The 12852-nt window shown below is 38.8% G+C and overlaps 1 protein-coding gene across 6 annotated transcripts in view; it reads left to right on the top strand.

Moving 5' to 3' along the window:
* The window catches only part of SETDB2 (SET domain bifurcated histone lysine methyltransferase 2), an 87535-nt gene that overhangs the window by 37890 nt on the left and 36793 nt on the right, over window positions 1-12852 (top strand). For 4 of the 6 annotated variants that reach the window (XM_053215119.1, XM_053215125.1, XM_053215143.1 and 1 more), the window contains 7 exons: window positions 3818-3934; window positions 4674-4843; window positions 7301-7517; window positions 8021-8120; window positions 9488-9581; window positions 11830-11907; window positions 12261-12601. In XM_053215119.1, the coding sequence (XP_053071094.1) occupies window positions 3818-3934; window positions 4674-4843; window positions 7301-7517; window positions 8021-8120; window positions 9488-9581; window positions 11830-11907; window positions 12261-12601 (1117 nt within the window). The remainder of the gene's footprint in view (window positions 1-3817; window positions 3935-4673; window positions 4844-7300; window positions 7518-8020; window positions 8121-9487; window positions 9582-11829; window positions 11908-12260; window positions 12602-12852) is intronic. The other 2 variants (XM_015069694.3, XM_027064798.2) reach the window with 2 other exon arrangements.

Raw genomic sequence — 12852 nt, 5'->3', positions numbered from 1 at the left:
GTTGAGTGCTTAAATATTTACAATGCTGTATCCTGTCTTTGGATTGATACTGTATCATTATATATTGCCCTTTTTTGTGTCTTGTTACAATCTTTGTTTTGAAGTCCATTTTGTCCAATATAATACTGCTACCACAGGTTTTTCTTTTTCCCACTTCCATTTGCATGGAATATCATTTCCCATCTTTTCACTTTCAGTCTGTGTCTTTAGGTCTGAAGAGAGTCTCTTGTAAGCAGCACATAGATGAGTCTTTGTTTTTGTTTTTAAATCCATTCTGTCACCCTATGTCTTTTGATTGAAGCATTTAGTCCATTTACATTTAACATAATTATTGATAAGTGTGTGCTGATTGCCATTTTGTTAATTGTTTTCTGGACATATCTGTAGTTCTCCATTCCTTTCTTCTCTTGTTCTCATTCCTTAAGATTGATTACTTTCTTTAGTATTAGGCTTGGCTTTCTTTTGTATCTCTATTACAGGTTTTTGGTTACTGTGAGGTTTATATATAACATCCTAAGTATAGAGTAGTCTGTATTAAGCTGATGGTCACTTAAGGTTAAACACAGTCTAAAGGAACTTCTTCATTTTAACTCTCCCCTCCCACATTTTATATCTATATTGTCATATTTTATATCTTTTAATTTTGTGAGTCCTCTTCCCTTTCATAATATTCTTCTAATTATGGCCTTTTGTGTTCCATTTTAACATTTCTTGTAAGGACAGGCTGGTAATGATGAACCTTTTAACTTGTTTGTCTGGGAAAGTCTTTATGTCTCCTTGAATTATGAATGATAATCTTGCCAAATAGAATATTCTTGGTTGTAGATTTTTTTTTTCCCTTTCAGTAGTTTGAATATATCATGCCCACTCCCTTCTGGCCTGCAAAGTTTATGCTGAAAAACCAGCTGATAGCTTTATGGGTTTGTCCTTAAATGTTACTAGTTGCTTCTCTTTTGCTGCTTTTAAAATTCTATCCTTATCTTTAATCTTTAACGTTTTAATTATTATGTATCATGGTGTGGACCTCTGTGGATTCATCATGTTTGAAACTTTCTGTGCTTCCTGAACCTGGATGTCTGTTTCTTTCCTGGGTTAGGGAAATATTCAGCTATTATTTCTTCAAATAAGTTTTCTACCCCTTTATCTCTCTCTTCTACTTCCAGGACCCCTGTAGTGGAAATGTTTGCTCACTTGATATTGTCCAAGAGATCCCTTAACCTATCCTCATTTTTTTTTTAACTTGTGTTTTCTTATTATTCAGCTTGGGTACTCTATTACCCAGTCTTTCAGATTGCTAATATGTTCTTCTGCATCCTTGAATCTGTTGATTTCCTCTAGTATATTTTTCATTTCAGTTATAGTCATCAACTCTGATTGGTTCTTTTTCATATTTTCTATCTTCTTTGTTGAAGTTTTCACTGAGTTCATCCAATCTTTTCTACAGTTTGGTAAATGTCTTCATGATCATTACTGTGAACTCTCTATCAAGCATATTGCTTATCTCCATTTCATTTAGCTTATTTTCTGAGGTTTTGTGTAGTTTTTTGGTTTGGAGCATATTCCTGTCTCCTCATTTTACTTGACTTTCTGTCTTTGTTTCTGTTGAATTAGGTGTAATTGTTAACTTCTCCTAAACAGGAAGTAATGATCTTGTGTGTGATTGTGTCTGTGGAGACTGTGTGCCTAAGTGACTTTGACTGGCTGGATCTGTGGCTCTTGTGGGCTGTGGGACAGAGGACTCCATGCTGACACTGTCCTGGTGGGATGCCTGGAGATGAAGTTGGTGTGGGATGGAGCAGTCCTAGGGCTCTCAGCATAGATTGCACATTGGCCAGACAACTGGACATTGTCTGGGATGGTCCCAGGGTTCTTCACAGAGAGGGTACCTTGGGAAAACAGCTGAAGCTTAAATGGGTGTTAGGCCAAAGGTCCCATAGTTCTTTATTCAGGGGGCCCTGGCAGGGTGGCTAGGGCTGATTCAGGAAATGGGTCAGGAGGTCCTAGGATACTGTGTACCAGGGATATGCTAACATGTCATCTGAAGCCAGAGTAGTGTGAGCCTGGAGTCTTCCAGGGTACTTTGCACCTGTGTCACCTTGAAGAGATGTCTGCAGCTATAGTGAATGCTGACCAGAAGTATCTGGTGTGTGCTGCACTGGGGCCGCTTTAACGGGATGGCTAGGGCTGGTGTGGGGTAGGGTCCCAGGGCTCACCGCAGTGGTAGGTCCGCTAAGGTACCTGGACCCTTGTCCTGTCTGCACCGTCAGGGTGGAGGGGGAATATCACCTGTGGTGTTCACCAGCCTCTCTGACTCTGAGAGGGTTTCAGCAGCTTCCCTGCCATTTTGTATAGTTTTAGGGCTGAGTCTTTTATGTCCTAGTTGTTCTTTGAAAATGCAGCTTTTTTTCTGTGCTTCAAGGCGTCTGAGGCTTGGTATGGTGATAGTCCAATTAGGGCTCCCAGACTCCACTCTCATCTGTGCTATTAAGGTGCAGAGGAAACGTAAAATGGGGCACTTGCCAGCCCCTCTAACTCAGAGAGTTGCAGCAGCTCCCCTGCCAATCAACAGGGTTCTAAGGCTAGTTCCTTTGTATTCTAGTTGTCATTTCTTTTTTTCTGTGCCCCAGGGCAGATAAATCTGCTCACCAGTCCTTCCCCACTGCAGTTTGCAGTGTCAGAGGTGGTGGGGGTTCCCTTCATTACAGTGTCTCTGTCTCTCTTGCCATTCTGTACATGGTCTATCTTTTGTTGTGAAGAAGCTGTTCAGTCAGCCTTCAGTTCTTCCCAAAGCATTGCTTTACAAATAGGTAGATCTGGTGTGTCTATGGAGGAGGTCTTTCTACATTGCCATCTTGCAGGAGAGAAATCTATGGTTGTATGTTTTCTGCTTAGCAACATTATGAAAAGCAGATTGTAGTAGCCAGATGGCCAGCATCAATCTCCCCAATTGTTTTCATGTAATTGGAGGGAGAGAGAATTTAAGATGTCTGCAAAACTACCTATGCCCTTTCGCACATAAGTTTATCCATTGTAGGAGAGGGGAGCTAGGAGAATTTTCACAAACTAGCTTCTGCTGAATAGGAAATGAAAGGAATTCATTTAAAAAAACTAAAACTATGGGGCGCCTGGGTGGCTCAGTCGGTTAAGCGGCCGACTTCAGCTCAGGTCACGATCTCGCGGTCCGTGAGTTCGAGCCCCGTGTCGGGTTCTGTGCTGACAGCTCAGAGCCTGAAGCCTGTTTCAGATTCTGTGTCTCCCTCTCTCTGGTCCTCCCCCATTCATGCTCTGTCTCTCCCTGTCTCAAAAATAAATAAACGTTAAAAAAAAAAAAACTAAAACTCATATACTTAAGTATGTATTTCATGAACAAATACAGGGATAGGGTAGTTTAGAATTATTTATATTATTTAGAATTATTTATAAATTCCTCTTAGTTTTTGTCTTTTAAAGAAATCTGTTTAGGGAAGAAGTCCAGCTGTCCATGAGCCAAGTGACTATTCTAAATACAATTACATCCTTTACTGTCATTTACAGTTTTTAATGTTTATTTATTTTTGAGAGAGAGAGATCACAAGCAGGGGAGGGGCAGAGAGAGAAGGAGACAGAATCCCAAGCAGGCTCTGCACTGTCAGCACAGAGCCCCATGTGGGGCTTGCTCATGAACCGTGATATCATGACCTGAGCTAAAACCAAGAGTTAGACACTCAACTGACTGAGCCACCACAGCACCCCTATCATTTACACTTTTAAGAAGACTCTCATTACTCAAGTTGGTGCTTTTTTATTCTAACTTCTCCATCCATTGCCTTCCTTGTAGAACAAAATGTGCATGTCTTCAGTTGACAGCAAGGAATGCCAAGACTTGCCCCTTGTCGAGTAATAAAATAACCACTGGATATAAATTTAAAAGACTACAGAGACAAATACCTACTGGGTAAGATACCTTGAGGATTTGTTGCAGGGTGTTTGTATTTTTGAAGGTGGGTACTTTACTATTGTGATCTATAGTCTTATAGATATCATTAAATATTAATTTTTATACCACAAATGTATATATTAAGGAATAAAAAACAAATTTATATATTGTTCTTGGAAATGGAAGTCAGAGAACACTCATGTACCACACAGAACATACTTAAATGTTTGCTTTGAGGTGGCTGTTCCCCTCTAGGGTTAGCCTGCTTTGGGCAGCCATTTCTTCATTAAGAAGTATAGTTTACAAAGCTCATTTAAAAATTGGGAGTTTTCAAACTTTCAAGAATGATGTTATTAAAAAATACATAGAAACAGAAAATCTTTCTTCCTAGACATTCCCTTCCCAGACATTTCTAGACAGTTTTTTAAAAGCTAACATTTATTATGTGCCAGACATTGCCTTCAGCACCTTGTAAATACCCATTAAATTATGAAACAGCCCTATAAGACAGGTACTATCATATATCCCCACTTTTAAAAGTGGAAAATTGAAGCACAGAGGTTAAATAACTCATCCAAGCCACACAGTTAGTATAGTAGATGGCTGGAGCTATGATGAGAATCCAGGCAGTCTAGCTTTAGGAGCCTTCACACTTAGTCTGCCTCCCTTGGTAATTATTGGTGAGGTAGCAGTATAAACTGCTTTTGCTTTTAATTTGGATATCTGATTGATTTTCTCTTGCATATTTTATTGACAGCATTTATGAATGCAGCCTGTTGTGCAAGTGTAATCGACAAATGTGTCAAAACCGAGTTGTGCAGCATGGACCTCAAGTGAGGCTACAGGTGTTCAAAACTGAAAAGAAGGGATGGGGAGTACGCTGCCTAGATGACATTGACAGAGGGACATTTGTTTGCATTTATTCAGGTAAAGCAAAGGTTAATTATTCAAATTATAGTAAGGTCCACATTTCTGAATCTCTTTTACTAGCCAGGGCCATTGAGATCTTATAGCAAGGACAGGAGCAACAATATATAGGAGGAGCATAAGAGAGGGGACAAGTAACTGGGAGATTGAGCACTGAAGGGATGACATGTTCTAGGAAACACTGGATGTTCCAGAAAAGAAAGGCTCAGAGATAAAACTTGGGTTATTGTGTGAGGCTTTTTTTTTTTTTTTTTTTTTTGTCTCCATGATAGCTACAGATGCTTTGTGGTAAGGTTAGAAGTCTTTTTGAATAAGAAAACTAGGGGTGCCTGGGTTGCTCAGTCGGTTAAACATCTGACTCTTGGTTGGGGCTCAGGTCATGGTCCCGTAGTTTTGTGAGTTCGAGCCCCAGGTCAGTCTCTGAGCTGACAGCATGGAGCCTGCTTAGGATTCTCTTCTGTCTCCCTGTCTGTCTGCCCTTCCCCCACTCACACTGTCTGTCTCTCAAAATAAATAAATAAACTTTAAAAAAAAAAAAAAACTACATGACTCGGGTGGGGGTGCCTGGGTGGCTCAGTCAGTTGAGCGTCCACCTCTTGATATTGGCTCAGGTTGTGATCTTGTGGTTGTGAGAACAAGCCTGCATTGGGCTCTGAACTGACACTACAGAGCTTACTTGGGATTCTCTTTTTCCCTCTCTCTGCTCCTCTTCCATTCCCTCTCAAAATAAATAAACATTAAAAAAAAAAGAAAACTGTATAACTGATTTGCTAAGGTAAAGATTATCAATCAAAGACTGTCTTGCTCAATGACTTGGGCTGTTAGAATGTAACAAGTTAAGTCTGTAATAAATACTTGCACAGGATGATTCAGGCAGTGACTTTAAGCAGCTCACTCCATTTCAAGGACTCGAGAGAGTTGCCCACACTCTGGGCAAAACTTCCCAACTGGTGTGTCATAGTTGTTCAGTTAATGATTTTTTTTTAATGTTTGTTTATTTTTGGGAGAGAGCGAGAGAGAGAGAGAGAGAGCAAACGAGAGAGAGAGAGAGAGCGCACACAAACAGGGGAGGGGCAGAGAGAGAGGGAGACACAGAATCTGAAGCAGGCCCCAGGCTCCAAGCTGTCAGCACAGAGCCTGACGCAGGACTCGAGCTCATGAACCGCAAGATTATGACCTGAGCCAAAGTCAGACACTTAACCAACTGAGCCACCTGGGCACGCCTGTGCAGTTACTGATTCTTTCTGGTCACAGCCACCAGGCCAGAAACACCAGTCTCCAGTAGTGTCAGCCATTTACCCCAGAGTCTCAGGCAAAAATCCTCACTTCCTATGTGTACCATGAAATGAGAAAGGTTGAGGGAACATAACTCTGGAGCCAGTCTAAAGGAAATGTCCTAGACTGAGTCTTGGCAGTAAGGCAGCAGGGACCAGAGCAGCCCTTCTCATCTGAAATTCCAGGTTCACTTCAGTGAGGGCAAGAATTATTACAATTCATAACAGTCACACTTGGATCCCTGTCACATACCACTTACAGACACACATCCTACACAATTTACCTACACATTTGTCTCTCATATTTCTCAAAATAACTCTGATGAAAGTTAGCTGCCTTATAAGGTGCTACATGGTGTCCAGGAAGTATCATTGGCTTTATCTGCATTGCTAGAAAATGTACCTAAGGTATCTCTCTGATCCGGCTGCTAATTTTGACTTGGTAAGTATAATTTTGAGTCCCTTACAAGAAAATGCATAAACTTGAAGATTTTAATATTATACTAGAACTTAATATGAGAATAATAGGTGCATATCACCTCAGATTTAAATAGGTCACTTTATAAAAAGAATATACGTTTTAGCTGATATAGCATTTTTAACTAGACACAAAAGCTATACTCTTTTTCTTTAAATGTTTATTTTTGAGAGAGAGAGGAGGAGAGATGAGTGGGGGAGGGGCAGAGAAAAAAGGGGGACAGAGGATGCAAAGAGGGCTCTATGGTGACAGCAGAGAGCCCCATGTGGGCCTCAAACCCACTAACCATGAGCTCATGACTTGAGCCGAGATTGGATGCTTAACCAACTGAGCCACCCAGGTGCCCCATAAAAGCTGTAATCTTAAGACTGGAGTTCACCTCTCTAATTTTCTAGAATGCTTTCTGATCTATATTTTTGTTTTATATTATTGCAGCTAAATCTATTCTCTTTCATGTTATACCAGAACAGACAATGCTTTTTTTAGATGGCCAATGTTTTTTCATATCCTGGAAGATAAGAAATCTCTCACTGGTCTTTTGTTTATTATTTCTTACAAGAGTTTTCTAGGATTAGTTAATGTGTTTATTTTCATTCTAGAAATAAAGGATATTTCACAGGGTTCTTTAGTAATGGAGCAGAATAGAGATGCTCTTTTGTTGCTTAGCAATTATCTTTTGTCTCATTAAACCCTTTTTTCTTTTAGGAAGATTACTAAGCAGATCTAACACTGGGAAACCTGATCCTACTGATGAAAATGGAAAGGAAGAGAATATTATGAAAAATATGTTTTCAAAAAAGAGGAAAATAGAAGTTGCAGATTGTGAGGTAGAAGTTATCCCATTAGACCTGGAAACACATAGAAGTGCTGAGACTGAGGAGTGTCCACCTACATTCCGTAATAATTTAAAAGAACCTGTTATGTAAGTAAAATCTTAGAAACCTAATCAGGATTGATCTGTATTATTGATCAAGCGTGGTTCTCTTTGTGTCTTACTTTACCCCTATACCTGTGTATCTCCTGTATATCAACTTGCTTCACATTTACAAGTTTAACACAGAGAAATCTAGAACACTTAGATTTTAAAATCTAGCCAACATAATTTTTTTCCTCAGTGTTCCATTTCTGGAGTTTTACCTTTAAAAAATTTATGACTTTAATCAGAGTCTTTATGGATGTCATAACTTTTGCAGTCCTTTGTATTTTCTATCAACTTATGCGCAAAGCTTTTCATGGATTCTTTTTTTTTAATGTACTTCAAATATGATTGACTTTAAAATATGTTTCTTTCTTTAGTGGGGGCTATCCGTAGATGTTATTAGATTAATTTCTAATGGATATTTATGTAACAGTGATATCTGTATTTCAAAGTCCAATAAAGAGAATTTTTAGTGATATATAGAATAACTTTTTTTTCCTTTTCAGAGAAACGAAATGTAACAATATTTCAAGAATTCAGTGTCATTCAGTCATTAGAAGTCCTAAAGCCAAGACAGCCATTATTCAACGCAATGGGAAAAAGATGGTAAAAACTGCAAAATGTAGATGGGGCCCATCTCATCTTTCTGTCTTTTACTTAGTTCCAATTGTTTGTGTTATTTAATGTGTAGGATTTCTTTTATTATTTTGGAATGGGCATACTCTTGAAATGTTAAGACAGTGCTTTATTAGTGTCCTCCATGGTGGATTGGCATGTTCCCAACTTAGATACATAAGGAGAGGATTGGTCATGATCTGACAGTGTATTCCACTGAGACTGAGAGCTATCCAGTTCTGAGAATTTGTAGGAAAAGTTAAAGTGTTCCCGAGTTGATAGTGATACATAATAAGAAAAAAGATACAGTAGGCTTAGGAGATAAGGTTGTAAGATGTAAGAGAAAGAAGAGGCACAGCCTAATAAAAGAATCTTCCAGAAAGCACCATTTTACATGATAGCCTCTAAAGGTACACTTTTCAGTCTGTACTGAGAAGAATAACTAGTCAGAGACTATAACCTGAAAGCAAAGAAAGATACCGGAAAAAGAACAGGAAGACATAATGGTAGTTCATAGTAGGGCTTGTTGATGAAAAGTAAAAACTCCGCCCTAGGTGGTGTGCAGATATTTATCTTCTGCCCTAGTAATGTACAGTAAATACCTCCTCAGGATCACAAAATTATGAAAAAGTTGGGCCATCAGACCACATGGACCTGGGTTTGACCTCCACCTCTGTTTCTTACTACCTGGGTGATCTCTCCAAGTCTACGTTCCTTTATTTGTAAAATGATCTCAGAGTTAAGAGGATTAAATGAGATAAACATCAGATACTTTGTGTAGCACAATGCCTGACACCCAAGTGCTCAATAAATGTTGACCCTTTAAGTAACTTGAATAATTAATAATGGTCAACATTTATTGAACAGTTAGTTCAGTGCCAAGCATGGTGTTAAGTATATGCCCTTTTTAAAAGCTACCCTTACCATATGAAGTGATTGCAGTGTCTACAACTCATAAATATAGGCAACTCCCTTAACCTTCTCTTTGAAATAAAAACTAGCCAAAGTGTGTTTTGTCTTTGCACATCTTACAGTTGAAGCCAAATCTGGTATCAGAATTGAGGGATACAGATGGATGTATTAGAATTTTATTTTAAATTTTAATGCCTAAAGAATGTCTTGACAGTCTTGATAAAGTCTTTATAGCTGTGGTTTACTAAAGTGCCTAGAAGCAGAACACGGCCGAAAGGGCGCCATCACTCCAGAGATTTCTTATGATATCAGCTTTGAGGCTTTCAAAACTAATCTGGTAGCTACAGCCTATGAAGATTGACACTTGATGAAAGTGGGCTAACTGCTAAATTAAATTCTTTTTCCTGAGCTAGAAAGTAAAGGCATCTTCCCTGTTCTCTTTTAAGGGATTTACTTCCTCAGAGTCTGTCACCTCAGAAGATAATGATGGATTTAAACCGACCCAACTACATCTGAACTCCAAAGCCAAGGAGATGAAAAGTAGGCTTTGTTTCACTCTGTGATTGCCTGCCTCTTCTGCTGTTTTGTCTGTCCTGCTCAATACCTGTGGCTCATTTTCTCAGACTTAAACAGCTGCATTCATTATATAAGTTACTTCTTGTCTATATCAGAGGTTGGCAAACTACAATTTGTGGACCAAATCTGGCCCACCATCTGTTTATGTATGGCCCATGAGCTATGATAATTTTTACATTTTTAAATAACTGGAAAAAAATGAGAAGAGGAATAATACTTTGTGACACTCAAAAATTATATGGAATTACAATTTTGGAGTCCATAAAGACTTCTGTTGGAGCATAGCCACACTCATTAATTTATATATTGTCTCTGATGATTTATGTCAGCATTGCTGAATAGTCAGGACAGAGACCATATGGTCCACAAAGCCTAAAATACTTGCTCTCTGTCCCCTTGCAGAAGAAGTTTGCCAACCTCTAGTCTGTATGCCAATAGTGATCCGGGGCATGGCAGGAAGGAGTGGGGTAGAGACAACTCTGAGTTATGTAGTCCACAGTGTTATCTTTGGTTTTGGAAGCATTGTCCAAAGCTGCCATTTCCTAACTCTTTAACAATAAAGATACATCATTCTACAGTACTCCACCCAACACTGCTGCAGAGATGCTCAGCAAAAAGCAAAAATACTGCTATTCTGAGTGCTTGTCTTTGAATGTTACCATTCTTGCCGGATTTCATGTTACAACTTGACAGACCTGGATTTTGGTACTTTTGCATTTCACTATCTCCCTCACAGAGGGATAACCAGCCATTGCCTCTTCTCTCTTTGAGCTTCCTTGCATCTGTATCCCCAACTCCTAACCTGGTCTTAAAGGATGGAGATTGGGAGTAGGGAGCGAGGCAGCTGCTTGACAGAAAAGGTCTATTACAAAGGATATTTATGTATTATAATTATTCTATAATTGTAGGGGAGGAAAATCTCTTCTACCCATTTTAGGTTAGCTGCGTGAGGCCTTGTAAATTAGATTGACAAGAGAAAAGCAAGCAGAAATTTATTGCCATGTATCACTATTACCGTGTGTATCATACATATAACACCTGGGAGTACTTAGAGATGAGTAATAAAGAAGTAGCTTAGAACTGTGGCTTATCTAGCATCTTAGCCAAAGAACAGTAAATTTTTAGGGGCACCTGGGTGGTTCAGTCAAGCGTCCGACTCATGATTTCTGCTGAGGTCATGATCTACCTCATGGTTGTGAGACCGAGCCCCACATTGGGCTCCACGCTGGGCATGGAACCTGCTGAAGATTCTCTCTCTCTGCCCCTCCCCTGGTTGTGTTCTCTCTCTCTCTCTCTCTCTCTCTCTCTCTCTCTCTCAAAAAACAACAGCAATAAATTTTTAGAAGGGTGACAGGACAAATGAAAAGGACCTTGAGTCTCTAGTGGCAGCAAGTTGTGGGAAGGTAAAAATGTGAGAAACCAATAGTGGATAAAGGCTAGTTAGTAAAGTTTGTTACATAGATTCCACTGGTTTGGTTTCCAGGCTGATGAAAGTGTAAAGTTGTCTCTTGTCACTAACTTTTGTCCTTCCTAGTAGGAGGAGGGACTCCTTTGTAAATTTATGTACTGCTTTTAAACAGATAAGGGGAGGGAAATGAGCTTTTCCTGCATATGCTGCTTAATCGCTGTTAGTCTAAAATAATCTTATGTCAAAGAAGCATATTTTGGGTTGACATAGTCTGGTTTCCTTCACCATTTCATGCCTGTGAGCCATAATGAATACTACTGCTTTGGTTCTTTTGTTATTTTCATTGATTGCTATAGTGTTAATATATAGCAGGCACTATAAAAATCATTTATGTACTATTATGGTTCACATGGAACCTATGATTAAAATAGGAGAACATGTAGGAACAGCAGCCAGTAACAGTAATGATTAAATCAAAACCATTAAAAGAAACAATTTGTGCCACTGAGTTAGGTGACACAGTAACTTTTAAAGAATAAATGATTTTACTTATTCTGTTTGACAAGGATTCATACTTTTGAATATTCTAAAAAAATATTTCCATTATTGGATAAAAAATGATTAAGGCAGCGTATCTTACTCTAAGGTATTATTGCTTAAAAATTTGTAACTATTGAGTGGTCATGTAGCAGAACTACCAAACACTAATGTGTACACAACCCCCAGCAATATAGTTATTGCTCTTGGGACTTGTAGAGGGTAATGCCAGCAGGTCTTCTCAGGCTTTTCATTGTTGTCCTACAGGCCTAGAGCACTCCCTAAACACCCACTGTTACAGGTGTTTAGAATATATGGAAACGGAGATTCTAGAGTTGAAGAGAGGTAAGTCAGTGTATGAGTAGTAGAGATTAAATACAGTAATAGTAACAGGAGGCAAGCAGTACATTCATAAAAAGGTAGTATAAAGAAGGCAGACTTGGAGCTAGACATTTCTCAAATATTTGAGACAGTTCTTGGTTTCTTACCCCACTTCTCATTTTTATTGCCAGTCAGGTGAATCTCTTACCCTCTCAGAGGCTCAACGTTTCATTTGTAAAATTGGAGTACTATCTATCTTCATACATTGTAAGAATTAGAGATAATTAAAGCAGCCAGCATTTAATTAGTATGTTAATCTCAGGACTGTTGCTTAACCAAGTATATTTGCTGACACTTCCTTCTAAAATGTTTCTTAGAGGATTCAAGCTCTTACCAAGTTAAAGACACTGAAAACAGTCTGCTGATTGAATCAGATGTGATAGATATAACCAAATGTAGAGAAGAAATACCATCAGGGGAAAGATGTAACCAAGCAACCCCACTGGATAATCAGAATATTATAAAGGAATTCAAGTCTCAAATACAAAAGCCCCAAGGGGAAAGATCTCCAGCATTTCAAAACCAGCAGGTCTTGTGTGATAAAGAGTTCCCAAGCGAAACCAAGAACACTTCACCTGATTCTCTAAAGAAGTTCAATAAAGGGAATGTGTTTTTATTGGATGCCACAAAAGAAGGAAATGTGGGCCGCTTCCTTAATGTGAGTATATGGGCTGATCACATTTCTAAACAACTCCTTTTCCATGCTTTTTTGAATGGTTTGAAATTTATGTGCAGTCATATGTAATTGACCTGCCATCAAAAGAGAATAAGATTCTGAAGTCAGAAAATCTTTTTTCTTTTTCAAGTTTTTATTTAAATTCCAATTAACATACAGTGCAATATTAGTCTCAAGTGTAGAATTTAGTGATTCATCACTGACATACAACACCCAGTACTCATCACAGGTGC

The sequence above is a fragment of the Acinonyx jubatus genome, chromosome A1, assembly GCF_027475565.1.
Source record: "Acinonyx jubatus isolate Ajub_Pintada_27869175 chromosome A1, VMU_Ajub_asm_v1.0, whole genome shotgun sequence".
NCBI classification, from domain to species: Eukaryota; Metazoa; Chordata; class Mammalia; order Carnivora; family Felidae; genus Acinonyx; species Acinonyx jubatus.
Note: the sequence above shows the minus strand (reverse complement) of the source record. Positions and strands in the feature narration are given on the sequence as shown.